General features: G+C 56.1%; 1 protein-coding gene across 1 annotated transcript; it reads left to right on the forward strand.

Moving 5' to 3' along the window:
• Nucleotides 1-248: 248 nt before the first annotated feature.
• Nucleotides 249-18,290, forward strand: HIP1R (huntingtin interacting protein 1 related). Its single transcript, XM_059863742.1, has 32 exons — nt 249-457; nt 5,245-5,308; nt 5,713-5,855; nt 6,159-6,215; nt 6,441-6,521; nt 6,610-6,686; nt 6,992-7,053; nt 8,103-8,243; nt 8,705-8,762; nt 8,849-8,924; nt 9,091-9,228; nt 9,303-9,361; nt 9,427-9,499; nt 9,828-10,011; nt 10,095-10,183; nt 10,790-10,906; nt 11,319-11,420; nt 11,669-11,863; nt 12,060-12,207; nt 12,492-12,578; nt 12,856-12,963; nt 13,270-13,406; nt 13,955-14,065; nt 14,183-14,241; nt 14,385-14,415; nt 14,534-14,596; nt 15,067-15,167; nt 15,813-15,918; nt 16,614-16,737; nt 16,869-16,930; nt 17,034-17,225; nt 17,319-18,290. Exons 1-32 carry the CDS (start codon nt 365-367, stop codon nt 17,322-17,324), a joined length of 3,144 nt encoding a protein of 1,047 aa, XP_059719725.1. The 5' UTR covers nt 249-364; the 3' UTR covers nt 17,325-18,290.
• Nucleotides 18,291-19,038: the final 748 nt, after the last annotated feature.

A 19,038-nucleotide genomic window follows, 5' to 3' on the forward strand; every position in this document is an offset into this window, starting at 1 on the left:
CTCCGTGTTCTCTCTCCGTGTCCCCTCCCCGTGTCCCCGTCCCCCCCGTTCTGTGTTCCCTCTCCGTGTCCGTGTCCCCCCCTCTCCGTGTCCCCTCTCCGTGTCCGTGTCCCCCCCTCTCCGTGTCCCCTCTCCGTGTCCGTGTCCCCCCGGCGCTGCGCGGTCCTACCTGCCCGCGGGGGGAGCGGCGCTGCAGTTCCGGGTGCGGCCGCCAGGGGCGCGGTAGCGCGCGGCGCAGTGCGCGGCCGGGAGGGGCGGGGGGCGGGCGGCGCCGGTGGCTCCTGCCGGAGCCCCGAGCGCCGATACCGGAGCGCGGATACCGGAGCGCGGGTACCGGAGCGGGGAGTTCCCAGCGCGGCCCACCATGAACAGCATCAAGAGCGTGCCGGCGCGGGTGCTGAGCCGCCGCAGCGGGCACAGCCTGGAGGCGGAGCGGGAGCAGTTCGACAAGAGCCAGGCAAGGACGGCGGGAGGGGGCGGCGGGGCCGCGGGACCGGCCGCGGTTACGGTCCCGTTTTTAGTCCTGGTCCTGTTACCGGCTCGGGGACGGGACGGGCCGGCCCTTTCCGCGGGGCATCGCCTCGGGGCACGCTGGGCTTCTCGGGCGATGGGATGAGGCGGGATGGGGGGCGCGGGTCCCCGCCGGGCTCCGGGGAAGCCCCGGTGGGGCAGCACGGCCGCCGTCCCTCTGCCCGTCCCCGTGTCCGCCCGTCCGTCCCCGGTGCCGGCGCCGCGCGCTCCCCCGCCCCCACCTGCGCCGCCGCTTCCTCCCGGCGCGGCCGCGGGACGGTCCCGCGTGGGCACCCGCCCGTCCCGCCGCCCCCGCGCCCGTCCCGGCGGCCGCGGCCCCGCCGTGCGCCGCCGCCCCCGCGGGCAGCCGGGCCCCGCGCCGGCCGTGCGCCTCCCCGCACCTCCCGGGCCTTATCCCAGGTAAACACGGCCGGCAGCACACGGGGAAAGTTTTACGGTGCTGGCGGGAGGGTGGCCGAGCCCCGGGCTCCGCGGCGGCCCCGGGAATGGGCATCTCCGCATCCCTGCCGAGCCCCGGCCCCATCGACACCGGGAAATGTTTCGCACCGGGGCTGGATTCACCCCTGCCCCGCGGCTCCGGGTCACCCGCGGGTCACCCTGCGGGGATCGGGGTGTTTGGACCCACGGAGGGCGGCAGAGTGGAAACAAAGCCCAAAGGCGTTTGTGCCCCATCTTGTCGGGCTTGGCCGGCGTGTCCGTACTCCTGTGGCCCCGGCGGGGTGGGCAGTGGTTGGGCGCTGATGGGGCTGGCGTGTGGCTGGTGGGAAATGAAGTTCTCAAACAGCGTGGGCAGGGATGTGTAGAGGGATGGACAGAGTGACAGGCTCGCTGCTGCCCCAGCAAAAATAACAGTGCCCTCCCGCATGCCTCCTCTGACCCTTCTGCTTTTGCAGGCTGTGCATTCATCGCCGGTGTTTTCCCCTTTGCCCCTTTGCTTTGCGGTTCCTTCCTCAGCCCCTGGGCTGGTTTGGCCCCGGAGAGCGCCAGCGAAGGCAGGTGGGAATTTCAAGCCTCGCAGGGTCACGGTGCTGGGTAGGAAACGGAGCTTGCTGGGTTTGGGGAGCAGCACGGGAAAACCGGCAATTCCGGTTCCCTCTGGACGCGTCTCCTTCAGTCGTCCCGCTGGGCAGCGCTGATAAACGATCGCGGCCGCAGCGCTGCCCCGTGCGCCGGGGGCTGCCCGCGCCCTCCTGCCCCTGCCCTTCCAGGGCATCGTGGGCATTTCACTGCCACTTGTGCTCTGGAAATCCTCGCAGTCACAGGGATGCTGTGAGCGGAGACATGGACAGGGCAAAGAGGTGGTTGCTCTCTGGCTCACTGGCTAATGGTCACATTCACTGCCCAGAGCTGACCTTTTGTCCAGCAACTGCTAAAAACTGTCCTAAAGGAGCTTTATTCTGGTGTGGTTTCCTGTAGTGGTGCTTCAGTGGGAGCAGAACTGTTCAGTGTCAGAACATGGGTATTGATCTGCCTTTTACCTCTAATTATAGCAGCTGCCCAGCCGGCTGCCAGTCGCCTCTGTGTCACAGGGGTGCTGCTGGCACATCCCCTCCTCATCTCTGTGTCACAGGGGTGCTGCTGGCACATCCCCTCTGCTGCCTGAGGATTCTGTACCAGAATCCAGAGCCCCATCACCTTTTCCCCTGTGAGGGCTCAGGTGATGTCTGTGGTTACAGACAGGAATTACTGACCCAGCTGTGATCCCAGGTCCTTGTGGGTGACATGAAGGTCACCTGCTTTCCCTGGAAATGCTTTTCCATGTCTTGTGTCAGGGTGATGTAGATGTCTCCCTCGGAGAAGCCGAACGTGGGAAGTAGGAAATCACCATCCCACAGCAGGTGCTTGCTCGGCAGCCTGGCAGGAGGAAAAACTTGTCCTTTTCTGCTGCCAGTTTTTGCTTTTCTTAAACAAAAAGGTTTAAAATCCAATGAGCTCTGGAACCTGCAGGATTGCGTTGTGTGTGACTGCCAAGTGGTGTTTTCCTGGTGTAATTTGGGAAGGAGCAGCGTTAGGAAGGGAACTCTGGAGTTCATAGCTCAGCTGTTCTGACAGCTCTTGTGCTGCCTGGCCAGGGGAGGTTTCCAGCTCCCAAATAATCTCTCCTGCTGTGGCATCATGCTGGGACCCGGCATCCACCTGCTCCAGGGAGCCGTGGGCAGGAGGATCAGCCCTAATTAAAAGCAGCCAGGAATGAAAGGGTGGATGTTAAACTGTGCTCCTTCATTTGGGTGCTTTGATCCCGGCTTTAGTCACCGCCCTGGAACGTGCAGGCTGTAAGCAAAGCACTGGGGCTGCTGCCCTGTGGGATCCCACAGCCCAGGGCCAGGCAGGTTTTGGGGTTGGCTCCTCACCCTGGTGCCTGGCAGTGATAGGGAGCAGCCCACAGGTTGCATCAAAGTTTTGGCCAGGCTGGTTGTGCACCTGCAGTGGCAGCCAGGACCTGCCCATCTCCGGACGTGCCAGTGGTGTCCCAAGAGGTTGGGTCAAGGGTGAATCTCCCCATTTTGGAGCCATCCTCCACAGCCTGACTTTGCCAGACAGCCAGCAGGAGCATCCTGCCAGCACACATGTGCCAAGCTGCAGCATTGCCCCGTGCTCTTCCCTGGTGCCACCATCCCATTTTCCTGGATCTCCTGGCCAGGTTGGTGCTTGGAGGTAGTGAAAGCACACCTGGGGTGACAACCCTGAGGGACTGGCACTGGTTTGGTGACAGTGTGGTTCATTTGGGACCATGCTGGACCCAGTGTCTCGTGGTGGTGCTGAGGGTGGGCTGGGGCTGCTCCTGCATGGAGTCCTTGTGCTGGACATGAAATGGCTCAGTGAAACCTCTGCACTGAACCCCCAAGGATGAAACCAACCCCTCCAGCAGCTCCTGGGCTGAATTTTGGCTGGTCAGGCTGCCAGTGAGACTAAGGGCAATAATTGCAATAAAACCACCACTGCCAGTGGGAATTACAGCTCTGTTTTGGGACAGACCAGCAGGGTCCCAGCTCACTCAGCAGCTGAGGTCCTGTCCCTGGTAATGGGGGACAACATTTCCTTTCCTGGGGCTCTGCATGTGTCACACTTTGACCCTTCTGGCTGTGCTTCCTCCAGGTTCCATGGATGGGTTGGGATGAGTGTGATGGGCTGGGTCAGGCCTGTCTTAGGGCAGGCAGAAAAACTCCCAGTTTGGGAGATGTGTCTGCCCTGCTCCCTCTGTGCAAAACACCTCAGGAAAGATGCAGGAAGGATTTCCAAATCCTTCCTTGCCTGGTCCAGGATAAGCCATCCTTTCTGTCAGTATCCCGTGGGAGGTGCTGGCATCCCTGAGGACCTGTGGCACATGTCTCTGGCCAAGCTGCCATCGAGGGCACAGCCTGTGCCAGCTCCAGGCTTTTGGGTGGCTGTGAAGGCACTTTGGGAGAGGCAGCTGTGTTGCAAGTGCCTGTTCCTGGGCACTCCAGGCTCGTTAACCTTTGGGGATAAGAGGATTACAGCAAGTCACCAGCTTAACTCCACTGCTGCTTTACGGCCCCACATGGCGGGGTAACCCCGGGACTCTCCTTGTGCACAAAGGCAAAGGCAGCCCCAGCAGCTGGGCTCAGCCTTTTGGGACAGGTTCACTCTTTAGGATGATGCAGAGTTTTGCTGCTGTCATGGTCAGTTCCTGAGTATCTGTTCTGGACTCTTTTGGGGTGGGTTTGGTGCATGGACACCTTTGACATTGTCCCTTTGGTGTCGGGTTCCTCCTGCATAAGTCAGGAGCACTCGATAACTCGGGGTCAGGTTCCTCCTCCTACAGAAAAGCACCTCATGTCAGAGGTGTCTCTGGACAAGAAGCCACGTGGAAGCAGGTGCTTTCCTGGACAGGTAAATAGGATTTTTATAAGGCTTTAGGGCTGTGGAGCTGCAGGGAGGGACCGAGTTCCTCTTCCGGCAGCGGGGTGTCTTCCTGCCTTCCCAGCTGGGACCTTTTTCCTCTGCTGGTGATAGAGGGCTCATGGACACAGGCACAGCCCAAGCACTCCTGTGAGGGTGAAGCAGCTCAGTGGAGTCTGAGGAGGAGGAAGATCCTCATCAAACACAGCAACTTGGATTTGCAGCCTATTTGCAACACATGGGGGATGCAACTGATGCAACCAACCCCACTCTGGGGTAATCTTTTGGAATAAATTCCTAATTTAAAGTCTGCTGTGATCAAACACATCAAAATATAGATAATCCTCTTCTGATAATCACATTGCTCTGGATTTTTGCTCCATCAAGATGGACATTGAAGCTGCCACTCCCTCCTTGCTTGGGGGCTGCTTTTCCCCACGTGCTGTTTGTACGCAGCAACATCCTCAGCAGAACCCAAACCACTCCCCCGTGGTTCAAAGGCTCCTTGTGATTACACAAACAACCCTGGAATTTGGCATCTCACTATTGTGCTTTAATATTCCTCAGGCATGCTGAGTTCAGGCTGCAAAAATGCAAAAATTGGTTTCCTGGGACAGGGACAGCCGGGAGCACCAGCAGCAGTGGTCAGATCCTGCTGGAGATGGGGGCTCTAATGGATGCTTTGTTATGGATAAAAAGGCCTATTCTGATGTGTTACAAATGACTTTGAGGTGACAAATGTGTTCTAAAATTCAGGGTATTCCTCAAGAGCACCAGCACAGCACTTTGGGGTGTTTGGGTAGCCACGGGGGTCTCACCATGTCTGACAGCCTCTCTCCCCTCCTCTTGCAGGCCATCAGCATCAGCAAAGCCATAAACACACAGGAAGCACCAGTGAAGGAGAAGCATGCCCGCCGTATCCTTTCCCTTGGCTCCCAGGACAGCACAGAGGAGTTTGGGCTCTGGGGGTGTCACCCCCTGATGCTGGAGAAGATTTGGGAGACAAAGACCCGTGCAGAGCTCGGCTGGGGGCTGGCATCACAAAGGTTCATCCATCAGTGAAAAGGCAAATGAGCAGTGCAATAAAATTGCATTTCTTTGGCAGTAAAATGCAGAGGGCCCCAGTGTGCCCTCGGCAGGGGGAGGTGTGCCCAAAAATGACAACTGGGGGTCTTATCTGGGGGTTTTATTTGGGGGTGCAGCATTGTGCCAGTGATCCCTGTGCTCATGGGGCACCCAGTGTCCCGTTTTCAAAGCTGAACGGTCCCCAGTCCAGCCTGTCCCCTGTGTGTGTCCAGTTGGCCTTGACTGCCCTGGAAGGGATCATCCTGGGGACCCACCACGAGAAGGGAGCCTTCACCTTCTGGTCCTACGCCATCGGGCTGCCCCTGCCCAGCAGTGCCATCCTCAGCTGGAAGTTCTGCCACGTCCTGCACAAGGTCCTGCGCGATGGCCACCCCAACGTGAGTGTCCCCTCTGCCACCTCCCTCCTGCTCCTCTCCCAGGGGGAAATTTCTGGTTCTTGCCAACATCCCTCTGCACAGGGAGTGGGATCCCTTCCCTACCCCAGCCACCTTCCCCTGGCACTCTGTTCTCTCACATCTTTGAAACTTCCCCGTGCAAATCCCCAACCTTTGGGTGCTGAGGGAAGGCTGGAACTTCTCCCAGAGCTGGAGTGGTGTAAGGGGCTGGATCCCTCCTCTTCCCCAGCATCAGAGCAGACAGCCAGCCCCACTGTGCCACATCCTTCCCTTTTGTGTCCCCAGGTTCTCCAGGACTGCCAGAGATACCGCAGCAACATCCGAGAGACGGGGGACCTGTGGGTGAGTGGGGCAGAGTGCAGGTTTGTGCCTCCTGGGGGGTTTGGAGATGGTTACTGAGGAACATGGTGGGCACAGAGAGGGTGAAGCACTGCCTGAAACAGCCTGCTGTCTCTTTGGGTGATGGTTGTGTGCATGGTGGAGCCACAGGTCACTGGCTCATGTGGGATCTGCTGGGTGTGGTTACCTCACTCTGGATTCCCCCTGTCTCTCCTCGTGTCTCTGCAGGGCCATTTGCACGACAGGTACGGGCAGCTGGTGAGCATCTACACACGGCTCCTGCTCACCAAGATCTCCTTCCACGTCAAGGTGAGGCCTCTGCCACCTCCACAGCCCTGGAACGAGGGGATGTGCCATGCCAGCAGCAACTGATGGCTTTTTCCTTCCTTTTGCAAAGCATCCCGAGTTCCCCCCGGGCCTCGAAGTGTCGGATGAGGTGCTGGAAAAGACTGCAGGGACAGATGTGAACAACATGTGAGTGTCCTGGTGGGGCCCAGGGCCAAGGATGTGGTCACCAGCTCCATGACCCCCAGCTGGCAGTGTCCTGCTGACAAAACCACCCCAGGATAGGGCAGTCACCAGGATTTTGTGAATTGTTTGGATGGTGCCCGGTCCCTCCTGCACCCACAGAGCACTGTGGGCAGTAAATGCAGGGAGAAAAAGTCCCAAACTCTTGTCAGTCAGAGCCCTTGCCATCATGGGGACTCTGAATGAACAGGAGCAGCTGGAGCAAAGATGTCTCTGCTGTCAGGTGATGGAGTTTTGGTTTGTTTTGGCAGCTTCCAGCTGACGGTAGAGCTGTTTGACTACCTGGACTGTGAGCTGAAGCTGTCGGAGTCAGGTGAGGAGGCGGCAGGGGCAGGTCCCTCCCGCTTGCCCCGGGGCTCTTGAGCAATAGTTTCGCTCTTTGGTCGGGAATGGAGTTCCGGGAGGTCGAGGTTGGAGGCTCAGGTCCCTCCTCCTCCTCCTCCTGCTGAGATTTCTGAGATGGTTTCTCAGCTGGATTCTCCTGTTGAAGCTCTGTAGAGGCAGTTGTAGGAAAATATTTAGAGCATGTGGCTGCTTTGAACCCACCTGAGCAAGGCAGAGTGTTGTTTTCAGTGCAGAGCTGCTCTGAAATACATTTTTATTTCTTTTTTGTACAACCACATTAATCATATCCATTACACAAATTCCTTCTGTCCCTCTGAAGCAGAGGATGGGGCTGTACTTCTTTTTAAAGACTCATTTCCCCTCATTGAAATGCCTCTGGGGAGGGCTATAGGCCCCTGCTCATGTCTCTCACCTCCTCAGGAATTTTTAGATGGCTTAGAGAGGTGGCAGATTCTTCCTCTGGTCAGGAACACGGAGCTGCCCTGGAAAACGGCACAGCGGGAGAGACCCAGCTCCCAACAGCCTCCTGCTTCTCCTCCTGACCCAGTTATACAGAGAATTTATATTCATAAATACTTTAAAGCTGAGCAGGGAAGAAGCCAGGGTGGATATGCTGTCTGGATCCCTGCCAAGGGAAGGGATCTGTTTCCGAGCAGGGGCAGGCGAGGCTGCGGTGCCGCCGGGCTCGTCCCCTGCCCTGGCATCCTCTCCCAGATCCTTGCATGATTAAACAGAATGGAGCCAAACCTCTCACTTCTCCCAGCTGTGTCATGCAGCAGCAGCTTTAGGGCAGCGTCCTGGGGTTAAATCCCTCCTTTTGGGGCTGAGGTACCACGGCAGAGCCGAGCACCCCTTCCCTGTGCCAGCGTGGTCCCTCTGGGTGTTTTTGCTGCTCGGAGCAGGGTTGTTCTCAGCTCAGGAGCAGCCCTGGCGTTTCCCCTGCCCCACATCCGCCGTGGTTAATGATCAAGCGGCGCGGCCGGGCGCGGGCGGCTCTGCAAACACGGCTCCCCTCAGTTTTCAGGCAGCTCAACACCTCCATGGCCGTGTCGCAGATGTCGGCGGTGCAGTGCCGCCTGGCCCCCCTCATCCAGGTCATCCAGGACTGCAGCCACCTCTACCACTACTCGGTCAAGTTGATGTTCAAGCTGCACTCCTGTGAGTCCCGGGGGTGTGCTCTGTGCTGGTGTTTTCCCAGGGTGGGCTTCTGGGTCTGGGGATGACACTGGTGTAGATTGAGGCATCCATTGCCATGTCCCTGTATCCCAGCTGGGCTCTAGGGGCCTGCTCCATCCCACACAGACATTCCAGATAAAGGAATTAGAAGGACTTGTTCTTGTTTAACTCAAACCCACGTCCCCTGTCCTGCCAGCTCCATGCATGGGCAGCACAGTGCCAGGAGCCTTGTGTGGATATTTTGGAGTTCCCACACCCACATCTCCCTGTGCCACATGCCTGATCCCTGTGCCAGGGGATGGGAACACCTCACTCCCATCCCGACCCCTCACATCCCTCTCCCTCCTGGCTTTTACCCTGCTGGCTTTTGCAGAGGAGGGGTCTGGGTGCATGTGGACACACGTGCAGCCCCGGATCAGTCACAGCTGTCCCTCCTCACCCAGGTCTGCCAGCTGACACCCTGCAGGGCCACCGGGACCGCTTCCACGAGCAGTTCCGCAGGTAACCACGGCCCGGGTGGGGCAGTGGGGTCCCCTCCCTCCTTCCAAGCCCCCTCTCATTTCCCTTTGTCTTTCCCTCCTCTTCAGCCTTAAAAACTTCTTTAAGAAGGCATCTGACATGCTGTATTTCAAGCGGCTCATCCAGATCCCGCGGCTGCCAGAGGTAGGGCAGGATTTGGTGTGGTGCTCTGGAGAGCTTGTGGGTGTCTGGGGACACTGCCTCTGGCCCTGTCAGCAGCACAGGGCTGGCTCCCTCCTTTCCCTTGGCACTCTGCCTGCTGCAGTTCCTGAACCCCCTGCGAGGCTGCAACAACTTCTTGTCCCTACAGAGCCCCCCAAACTTCCTGCGGGCGTCGGCGCTGGCCGAGCACGTGAAGCCGGTCGTCGTCATCCCTGAGGAGGCCCCCGAGGATGAGGAGCCAGAGAACCTCATTGAGATCAGCACAACTTCCACCACAGAGCCACAGGTGGGGGCCTGGGGCTGGGATGGGAGGCAGGCTCCTGTGTCCTGGCTCAGTTCAGCACCTTCTGTCCTTCCCAGATCACCTCGGATCTGTTTGAGCAAACCTTCGGGCCGCCCAACGGCGTTTGGGATGACAGGTATGGAGGGGCCAGCAGGGGCCAGGGGCTGCTGCCACATGGGACCAACCTGCCCTTGTCCACAGGGATGCACAGATTGAGAGCCTGAAGAAGGAGGTGGAGACGCTCCGTGCAGAGATGGAGAAAATTAAACTGGAGGTAAAGCCTGGCCAGGGAGCAGCTGGGGTGGGGTTTGGTGCCATGCTCTGGAAATCTGAAGGGATGCAGCAGGGGTGGGGTCCTGGCATCCAGGGTTGTGTTTTGGGGCCTCTCCCTGTGCCAGGATGTGATTCCTGAAGGGGTGGGGGCATGTGAGACCTGTCCCTTGCTGTCCTGATGTTATCAACAGGGACAGAGCGACTGCAGGGGTACAGGGCAGAGCTTTCCTGTGCATCCCACACCTGCTTTGCCCAAATTACAGAGGGGCACCTGGCTGGGGGTGTTGGGGCGGGCAGGGCCGTGCCCCAGTGCCCCATGACCCCTGCAGGCACAGCGCTACATCACCCAGCTGAAGGCACAGGTGAACAGCCTGGAGGGAGAGGTGGAGGAGCAGCGCAAGCAGAAGCAGAAGGCGCTGGTGGACAACGAGCAGCTGCGGGATGAGCTGGAGAGGCTGCAGAGGGCCAAGCAGGACAGTGACAGGTCACAGCGCCTCTGCGCCGAGGCCGAGAGTAGGTGCCCTGGGGTGTCCTGGGGTGCCCTGGGCCTGTGGGCTGCCTTTGCTGTGGTCACTGAGGGGCTCTCACCCCTGCAGAGAAAGCCAATGCCACCGAGATCCGCTACACCAAGCTGAAGGAGAAGCACAGCGAGCTCATCAACACCCACGCCGAGCTCCTGAGGAAGGTGAGGCTGCTGCTGCCTCTGCAGGCAGGGACTGACACTGAGGGCAGTGTCCCTGAGTTAAATCCTTCCCTTTTGGGGCTGGGTATCCAGGGCAGAGCTGAGCACCCTTTCCCTCTTCCATCATGGTCCCTTTGGGTGTTTTTGTTGTTGTTTTTTGGGGTGTTTTGCTGTTGTTTGGTCTGTTTCTGCTGGTTTTTGTGGCCATTGTAGCTGGTGGGATATCACTTGTACCAGCAGTTGTGGCATGCTTGGCTCCAGTTCTGGAAAGAGGCTCTCAAGGGATGTGCTGGTGATGGGGATCCTCTGTCTCAGTTGTGCCACTCACATATTTAATTGTTTGCTTTGGGTGTTTTGGTCTTGCTTTTGTCCCTTGGTCCCTCTGCCACCACTGGTGTGACTTGTGCCTGCCCAGTCCCCCTGTATTGGTCCCATCACCCTCTGAGCACCAAACAGGGGGCACCCCTTGAATCCATGTCCACTGGCATTTTGGATGCTGTGAGAAGGGCATTTTGGATTTATTCTCTGAGCTAGAATTTGGTTGGAATGAGTGTGGGGATGGTGAGGGTCCCCCTTGGAACACCAGGTGAGCCCCATGTCCCCCCACAGAACGCTGACACTGCCAAGCAGCTGACGGTGACACAGCAGAGCCAGGAGGAGGTGGCACGTGTCAAGGAGCAGCTGGCATTTCAGGTGGAGCAGGTCAAGCGAGAGGCTGAGATGAAGGTGAGCTCTGGATCAGCACTGAGCCCTCCCCAGCCTTGGAAATGCAGTTTGGGAGCAAGGGAAAGGGGAGGTTTTTGCTGTTGGACCCTGATTCCAGGAAGAGTTGCCCTGGCTCCTCAGGAAGGTGTTAATATGTGACTCATTCCCTCTTGTCCAAATCAGCCTTTTCTACCCCCAAGAAAATGCCACAATGCAAATTGGTGGGTTTGAGTGCTTTCCTTCTCTGGGGGTCAAGATGGGGGCTGCTCCCAAAATTCTGGCATGGGAAAAGGAGCCCTTCCAGGAGACACCCCCTGCCCACGACCCCAAACCCCCTCCCTGCAAAGCATGGCTGGGTTCATTCCCTGCATCCTGGCTGGTGCTGGTGCCAAGTGGGGCAGGGGCTGAGCCTGGGCACGGTGTGTGGGCACAGCTGGAGGACCAGAGCGTGCAGATGGAGCAGCTGAGGCAGGAGCTGGACGCCCGTCGGGACGAGCTGGAGCAGGCGCAGCGCTCACTCAGCCACGCCAAGCAGGTACAGGGCTGGGGGGCAGCACGAGCCCAGGTCCCCATCAGACCCTGTCACAGGGAGCTGGACCTGCCACCACTGCTGAGCCTGAGCTTCAGCAGCAGCCCAAGGAGCTGTCACGGGGCTGAGTGTGGGCCCAGCCCATCAGTGTCACAAGCTGGGCATGTCCTGAGCTCCCCCCAGTTCTGTTGGGCTGCCAGCAGTGACAGGGCAGTGACAGGGCAGTGACAGGGTGTCCTGGCCCCCCATGGCAGGCAGGTGTGGAGCTCAGTGCCCAGCTGGATGCTCTGCATGCTGAGAAGGAGGTGCTGAGGCGGTCGGTGAGCGAGAAGGAGTGTGAGCTGCTGTCCACACGGGGCCTTGTGCAGGAGAAGGAGCTGCAGCTGAGCCAGGAGGCAGACAAGGCCACGAGGGAGATCCGAGAGCTCCAGGGCAGGCTCCTGGAGAAGGTACAGAGCTCTGTGAAGGGCCCACTGCCCTACTCACCGGGGTGAGATGTTTGGGGGTGCCAGCTGATGCAGCCAGTGGGATATCACTTGCACCAGCAGTCATGGGATGGTTGGGTCTGATCCTGGAAAGGAGCTCTCGAGGGATAGGCTGCTGATGGGAGTGCTCTGCCACTCACCTGTTCCTCCTGTTTCACAGAGCAACCAGGAGCAGAGCCTGCAGCAGAAACTGCTGGATGAGCAGTTTGGAATCCTACAGGAGACAGTGAGAGAAGCCCAGGCCATCCTCAGTGATGCCATGGCCAAGCTGGATGACCCCCTGCACCTCCGCTGCACCAGCTCCCCAGGTATGTCCTGCTAATGCAGGGGACTCAAACACACTGTGCCTTCTCCCTCCTGGACAGATAATATTGCATCTCAGCTCTCCCATGGCTTTTTTTCCATCATGCCTGAGGGGGTTGGGGTCAGACTTCCCAGGGGGAATTTCTAGCTCTCATGTTCAGCACTATTTTGCTCAGATTTTAGTGCTGTTCCCCAGGGATACACTTCCACTCAGTGGTGCCCTGTGGAGTCTGCACTGGTGCAGACACCCACCAGGCTGTGCTAAGGAAATGAAATGGAATTCCTGCAGATTACCTGCTGAGCCGGGCGCAGGCGGCGCTGGAGTCCACGGATGCCCTGGAGAAGGGGCACGCGCAGTACGTGGCCTCCATGGCAGGTACCTGGGGCTGGGGACTGGCATTGCTCCCAGCTTGCTCGTGTTCCCTTGCACCCAGCAGCCCCCAGCAGCTCTGGGGCCACGGGCAAGCAGCAGTGCCCTGGTGACAGAGGGACACGGGCGGGGCTGGGAGGTTCCCGTGTGCTCCTTCAAGCTGGTGGGGTCAATCCCAACATCTCTGAGTCTTGCACTGATCCTTGAGTGCCTTCAGGGATGAGCTTCAGCCCCCAGCACCTGGCAGGGCTGGCAGCTCCTGAGCCTGTGCTGTCTGTGGCAGATGCTGCGGGGCTGGTGGGGGCTCTGGCCCTCTTTGCACACCTGACAGGTGACACCATCGTCAACGGCAGCGCCACGGCCCACCTGGCCCCCACGGACCACGCTGACCGTGAGTGCAGGGCTGCAGGGGGTGTTGGGGGGATTATTTTTCATGGGCCTTTTCTTTAGGGAGGCCATGCCAAAGCCCCCTCTGCCAGGGGCAGATTTTACCAAGGACAGCACATTCCCCATGCTCCCCCTGCCGACATTCCCTGCCCTCTAGTGCCCCTTCCTGGGCCTGGAAATTGATTTATAATCTCCTGGAAGACATTTGCAGGATGCTGCTGGTGCTCAGCTGTGGATGAGGGGAGGAGGAAGATGAGGGTGGGCAGGGCTGGGATGAAGGGAGCCCTTTCCCAGGCTGTGCTCTCGGCAGGGCTGACGGAGACGTGCCGGGAGTGCGGGCAGCGCAGCCTGGACTACCTGGAGCAGCTGAAGGACAGGCAGAGGCTGGGCAGTGCCCAGCTGGAGCACGTGCAGGGGGCACTGCGAGGGGTCCTGCAGCTGGCCCAGGTAGGAGATGGAGCCCAGCACAGCCACCTTCCCACCTGGGGCTGGCAGGGTGGGTCCCAGGGAACACTTTGGGGTGGTTTGTCCCCCATACCCACAAGTTCTGGTGCTTTCCTTGAGCCATCTCAGCTTCCAAGCATTGAGACCCTTCCTGGTGGTGCACAGAGCTGGTCAGCCTCAGATCAGCTGAAGTCTTTCAGCCCATTAACCCCTGTGGAAGGAAACTTCCCATCTTTCAGATATTGCTCCTGGTGAAGCCCCTATTATATTTTCTTTTACACCACTTATAGCTCTCCAGGCCCCTCTGGAGCAGAATCTGCTTCTGTGATGGAGTATTTGGGGAATTTCTTACCTCTGAGGTCCCATGTTTGCTGCAAGCTGGTGGCACATGTACCTTCACTCTGCAGGCTGCAGAATGCTGCTCCTGCAGCTTTAATTATTTGGTGGGGGCGGGAAGGAATTGGATATCTTGGTTTGTAGTTATTCCTTCTAAATATTCCCTTCTGTTTCTCTGCCTTAAACCTCCTCATGCCTGCTGCCTCCCCTGGCAGGAGCTGAGACCCAAGAGCCTGGACATCAAGCAGGAGGAGCTGGGGGACATGGTTGAGAAGGAGATGGCCTCCACCTCAGAGGCCATTGAGGATGCTGTCAGGAGGATAGAGGTGAGACAGAGCTGCAGGATGGGCCATTCTGGGGCCTTGTGGGGGCAGTGTCCATCACCCCTCCATCTTTCTCATCCCAACATGGCATCCAACCCTTCCTCTTGTGTTTCCCGACAGGAGATGATGAGCCAGGCCAGGAATGAGAGCTCTGGGGTTAAGTTGGAAGTGAATGAGCGGTGAGTTTTGAGGAGGGGCAGGTGACAGGTCTGTGCTGGGGTGTGCTCTGCTCCAAACAGGCTGGCTGGTCTTGGGAAAAGCCCCATTTTCTGAGACCAAAGCTTCCCTGGATGCTGAACACTTTTCCCTTGCTTCCCTGCAGGATTCTGAACTCCTGCACGGATCTAATGAAGGTCAGTGCTGCACAAACCCATCTGGGGTGTACAAAACTGCAACCTCCCACCAGCAGCAGCATCAGTCCTCCTCTATGAGACCCCCTCAAACCCCAAAACCTGTTTTCCTTCCTTCCAGGCTATCAGACTTCTTGTAACAACATCTACAAACCTACAGAAGGAGATAGTGGAAAGTGGCCGGGTAAGTCCTCCTGTACACTCATCTCTTTGTGCTGATGAAATATGAAATACAGAAGAATTTCCCCCAAATTTCAGAAGCACTCTGGATTTCATGGTTTTCCATGTTAGCAGCACTCTGGCAGTCCCAGTTGCTGGAGACAGGCTGCTCAGCCCTGTGCTCTCTTGCACAAATCACTGTCACCCTTGCAAAGCCTTATCCATCTAAAGATCATGGCTCAAATTTGTGTGTTTTAAACCAACCCCAGCTCAAATTTGTAGGCTTGGGACTCTGATGTTGTTTTTTTGATAATTATTTAAGCAGGTCAGTAAAAGCAGCATGAAGAGCACAGGAATGCTGTCACTCCCTTGATTTATGGCTTTATACATGAATTTACACATTATTACACTTTATATGGGTATTTAATGCAGGTTTCTATGTTGCTGTCTATTAGACAGAAGTTAATCCAGGCCATAATATTCTCATAACAACAGGGGGCAGCAACAACTCAGGAGTTCTACGCCAAGAACTCGCGCTGGACCGAAGGGCTGATCTCTGCCTCCAAGGCCGTGGGCTGGGGAGCCACACAGCTCGTGTAGGTACCCCCAGGCTGGGAGCTTCCCCTGGGACACAGCTCCAAGGGCTGCACCAGGGCTGGCTCGTGATTCCCTGTCACCTCCAAAATTCCAAAATTCCCACTGCTGAATTGCTGATTCCTTGTGGAGCCTCATTGCTGGCTCCTTGTGGAGATCTTTGTTTTTCTGGACCCTCAGTTTGGTTCTTTGCTAATTCCTCGTGGAGCATCGTGGCCTGGGTTGGGCCACACGGTCACCCAGCTAGGGATGGCAGTTCCTCCCTGTCTGCAAAATGTGAAACAAACCCCCCTGTCCCAGTTGCTGCTCAGCTGTTTGTGGATGGGGTGGTTGGAAATTGCCCTGTGCCAGTGCAGGAAATGTGGGGGGGTTGAGCTTGAAAAATCTCATCCATTATGAAAACAAAATCCTGCCTTGTTCCAAATCACCTTGATCATGGCTTTGAATAATTGCTTTGTGTATGAGCTTTAATACCAGCTGGACTCCGAGATCTTAGAGATCTTTTCCAACTGTAACAATTCCATGATTCTGTAATTACAAAGCTGCTGGATCCAGCTGCTGATTTCTGAGGGTATTAGCAGGAGATGAATAATCTGCACTTGCTCTGTTGTGTCTGTGACACAATCTCCCTTTGACCCCCACTGCAGGGAGTCTGCAGACAGGGTTGTCCTGCACACAGGGAAGTACGAGGAGCTGATCGTCTGCTCCCACGAAATCGCTGCCAGCACAGCCCAGCTGGTGGCTGCCTCCAAGGTGGGTGTCCCAGCAGGATCCTCTGGGTGTCTCCTCCTCCTGTCCCACGGTGTTCCCTTCCTCTCTGCCAATCCTGCAGTCTCCCAGAACAGGGAGAAGGGAAGCTCTTGCTGTTTTCCAGTCTGGGATTTGAATCCGTGTGTGAATGTTCCCACACCCGAGGCTTGCCTTGGAAACAAAGATGTGTAAAACCTCCCGTCTTCCTCCTGTCAAGCTGGTTATGTAAAGAAAATGTTAATAGCTAACAAGAAATCCAGAGAAGCAGCTGCAGGAGCTGGAGTTGAGGATGGTGGACTTTGGTCCTTGCCACCTTTCCTGTTGGTGTGGGTGGAAGTGAGGGGTGGAGTTTTCAGTGATGCAGGTGAGGGGGGAGGGAGATCCATAGGGATTTTTACACCAGATGGGTTTAAAATTGAGAGCACGGTTAAAAAAACAAAAGCTGTGTCTTCACTGAGTGCTTGGCTCAGGTGGGAGCAGAGCTGGTTTGGTGCCCTGGGGCTGAAGGGCTTTGCAGGGATCACCTTGTCTGGCCGTGATGGGATCACTGAGGATAAAACTTCCCATCTGTCCATCCATCCATTCTTTCCACTCCCTGGTTTTCATGTCCAAAAGCTCTTTGCCTCTGCCTGGGGCTCCCTGGAGCTCCTTGGGGGGGTTGTGGTGGGCACCCACAGCCATTCCTGTGCTCGTTGCAGGTGAAGGCTGAGAAGAGCAGCAGGAACCTGGCCAGGCTCCAGGAGTGCTCACGCAACGTCAACGAGATGGCAGCAAACGTGGTGGCTTCCACCAAGTCGGGGCAAGAGCAGATAGAGGAGAAAGGTGAGGTTTCTTACAAGGAAAAGGTAGAAAACCCCACCCCAAATCCCTTTCTGGCCTGGGGAACGCCCCGAGGTGTCTGTCTCTCTGCATGTGAGGGCTGCACTCAGTGGGGGCCCCGCTGTCCCCCACAGACACCATGGACTTCTCGGGCATGTCCCTCATCAAGCTGAAGAAGGAGGAGATGGAAACGCAGGTACGGCCCTGAGGTGGATTCAGCGCGGCCATGGGCGGGCCCGGCCCCGCTGTGGGGGTCCCTGCGCCCCCAGCACGGCTCCCAGGGTGGTTTTTGGGCACAGGTGAAGGTGCTGGAGCTGGAGAAGCGGCTGGAGGGCGAGCGGGTCCGGCTGGGCGAGCTGAGGAAGCAGCACTACGTCCTGGCCGGGGGCTGCGAGGACGCGCCGGAGGACGGGGAGGCCAGGCCGGCGCCGGCGCCGCGGCGAGGGATCCTGAAGAAACCCCCCATTGCCCAGAAACCCGGCCTGGGCGAGGTGGGGCCGGGCTGGGGGGCACGGGCTGGGCAGGGGGGGAGCTCCTGGCACGAGCTCTGACCGCCTCGGCCTCTGTGCCCTTCTCCTTTGCAGCCGTAGCAGTCCCCGGGCCCACACTCCGCGGTGCCTTCGCGCTGCTGTGCCTTCACCGCCCGGCCTGGAGACCATCCCACACTGGATGTCTGCTAGAGGAATAGATTCTATTTTTTGTTTTCCTTTTTTCTGAACTCTGCGCTCCCCAGGCACCGCTGAGTGCCCTCTTCCTCCTTTTCCCTTCCTCCTTCTCCATTTCCTCTTCCTCCTTCTCCTTTTCCTCTTCCTTCTCCTTTTCCTCCTCCTCCTTCTCCTTTTCCTCTTCCTTCTCCTTTTCCTCCTCCTCCTTCTCCTTTTCCTCTTCCTTCTCCTTTTCCTCCTCCTCCTTCTCTTCCTCCTCCTCTTTTTCCTCCTCCTCCTCCTTCCAACCGGCTCTCCCTGTTTAATTTAATTTGGGGTTTGTTTGGGTTAATTTTTTTTTTTTTTTTAAGGACTTTATCAGCACTAGAAGTTTTCAGTAAATGTAGCTCTACTGTACTGCTCAGACCCTTTCCAAGAACTGTGAACTGGTTTTACAGTAGGAAACTGGTGGGCTTTTCTTGCAACCATTTTTTTAAATTCCCCTTTTTCCAGCCTGAGGAATATTTGACTTCGTTTTGGCGTGGGATCAGCCCTCAGCAGGAAGGGAAACATTTGCCTTCCCCAGCACGTGGAGCAGGGCTTTTGTTAGGGAAAGCAGTTACTGACAAACACTGGCAATAAGGATTCAAATGTTTTTATTTTTTTTTCCTTTTCTATTTTTTATTACTACAGCAATGTCAAGGGATCAGTTGCATTATGTTTTATATTTAAGATAATTAGCAGAATTAAATCTAACTGTGGCCTATGGGAGCCAGGGACTAGAGAAGTCTGCAGCAATAAGGAATTGCTGATGTGGAGAGATGAGGGGGCAGAATCAAAATCCTGTCAGCTGTGTCTTCCCTTGGAGCAACTACCAGGATGTAGATTATTAAAGGAGCAATATTTAAAATACTTTTGTGTTGCTTTGTTGTTGGGGATGGGGTTGATGACAGGGCCAGGGCCATGACAGGGTTGGTTGCAGGAAACTGGGCCTGAGCTGTGGGGAAGAGACAGGCAGTAAATTAGCTTAATGTGCATAAATATATCTGTATATACACATGAATATATATAGAGAGAGTCTTCTCTATGTATCTGTAGCCGTATGTATCTATGGTTCTGCATTTGCCTATATATATATTTCTCCACACATATATATACATAGATATATGCATTTTTGCATATTTTATGTACCTTTACTGTTATGCACTATATATAAAATGTAATATATAAGAGATTAATTATATTTTATATATATAAATATATTATTATAGATAGATGATAGGTAATCTAGATGATTTGTAATATATATTTATTAGTACATAATATTTACATGTTGCATATATATTGTTATATATCTATTAGATAAAATATAGGTGTATATATATATATATATTTTTATATATATATATATATATATATATATATATATATATATATATATATATATATATATATACACACACACATAATAGGCAGCTATATATGATACATAATATCATATAGGTGATAAGAGTGAAGCATTTAGAGCTCAGTATGACAAGGTGACCACAGCTGCCTTGTGTTTAGGTGGTGACTTGTGAGGGTCCTTGTCATGTTCAGTCAACATTTACATCCCATCCCTTGTTAACCCTCAGGCCCAATTACAATCAAACTTCCTAAA

This window comes from Haemorhous mexicanus, chromosome 19 (genome assembly GCF_027477595.1).
Source record: "Haemorhous mexicanus isolate bHaeMex1 chromosome 19, bHaeMex1.pri, whole genome shotgun sequence".
NCBI classification, from domain to species: domain Eukaryota; kingdom Metazoa; phylum Chordata; class Aves; order Passeriformes; family Fringillidae; genus Haemorhous; species Haemorhous mexicanus.

Bases quoted from the DNA above. Each gene is read 5' to 3' on its own strand.
- HIP1R (XM_059863742.1), top strand. From the start codon at position 365: ATGAACAGCATCAAGAGCGTGCCGGCGCGGGTGCTGAGCCGCCGCAGC. The intron at 14,597-15,066 runs GTAAGTCCTCCT...TCATAACAACAG, and splicing joins AGATAGTGGAAAGTGGCCGG to GGGGCAGCAACAACTCAGGA. The intron at 16,931-17,033 runs GTACGGCCCTGA...TTTTGGGCACAG, and splicing joins AGGAGGAGATGGAAACGCAG to GTGAAGGTGCTGGAGCTGGA.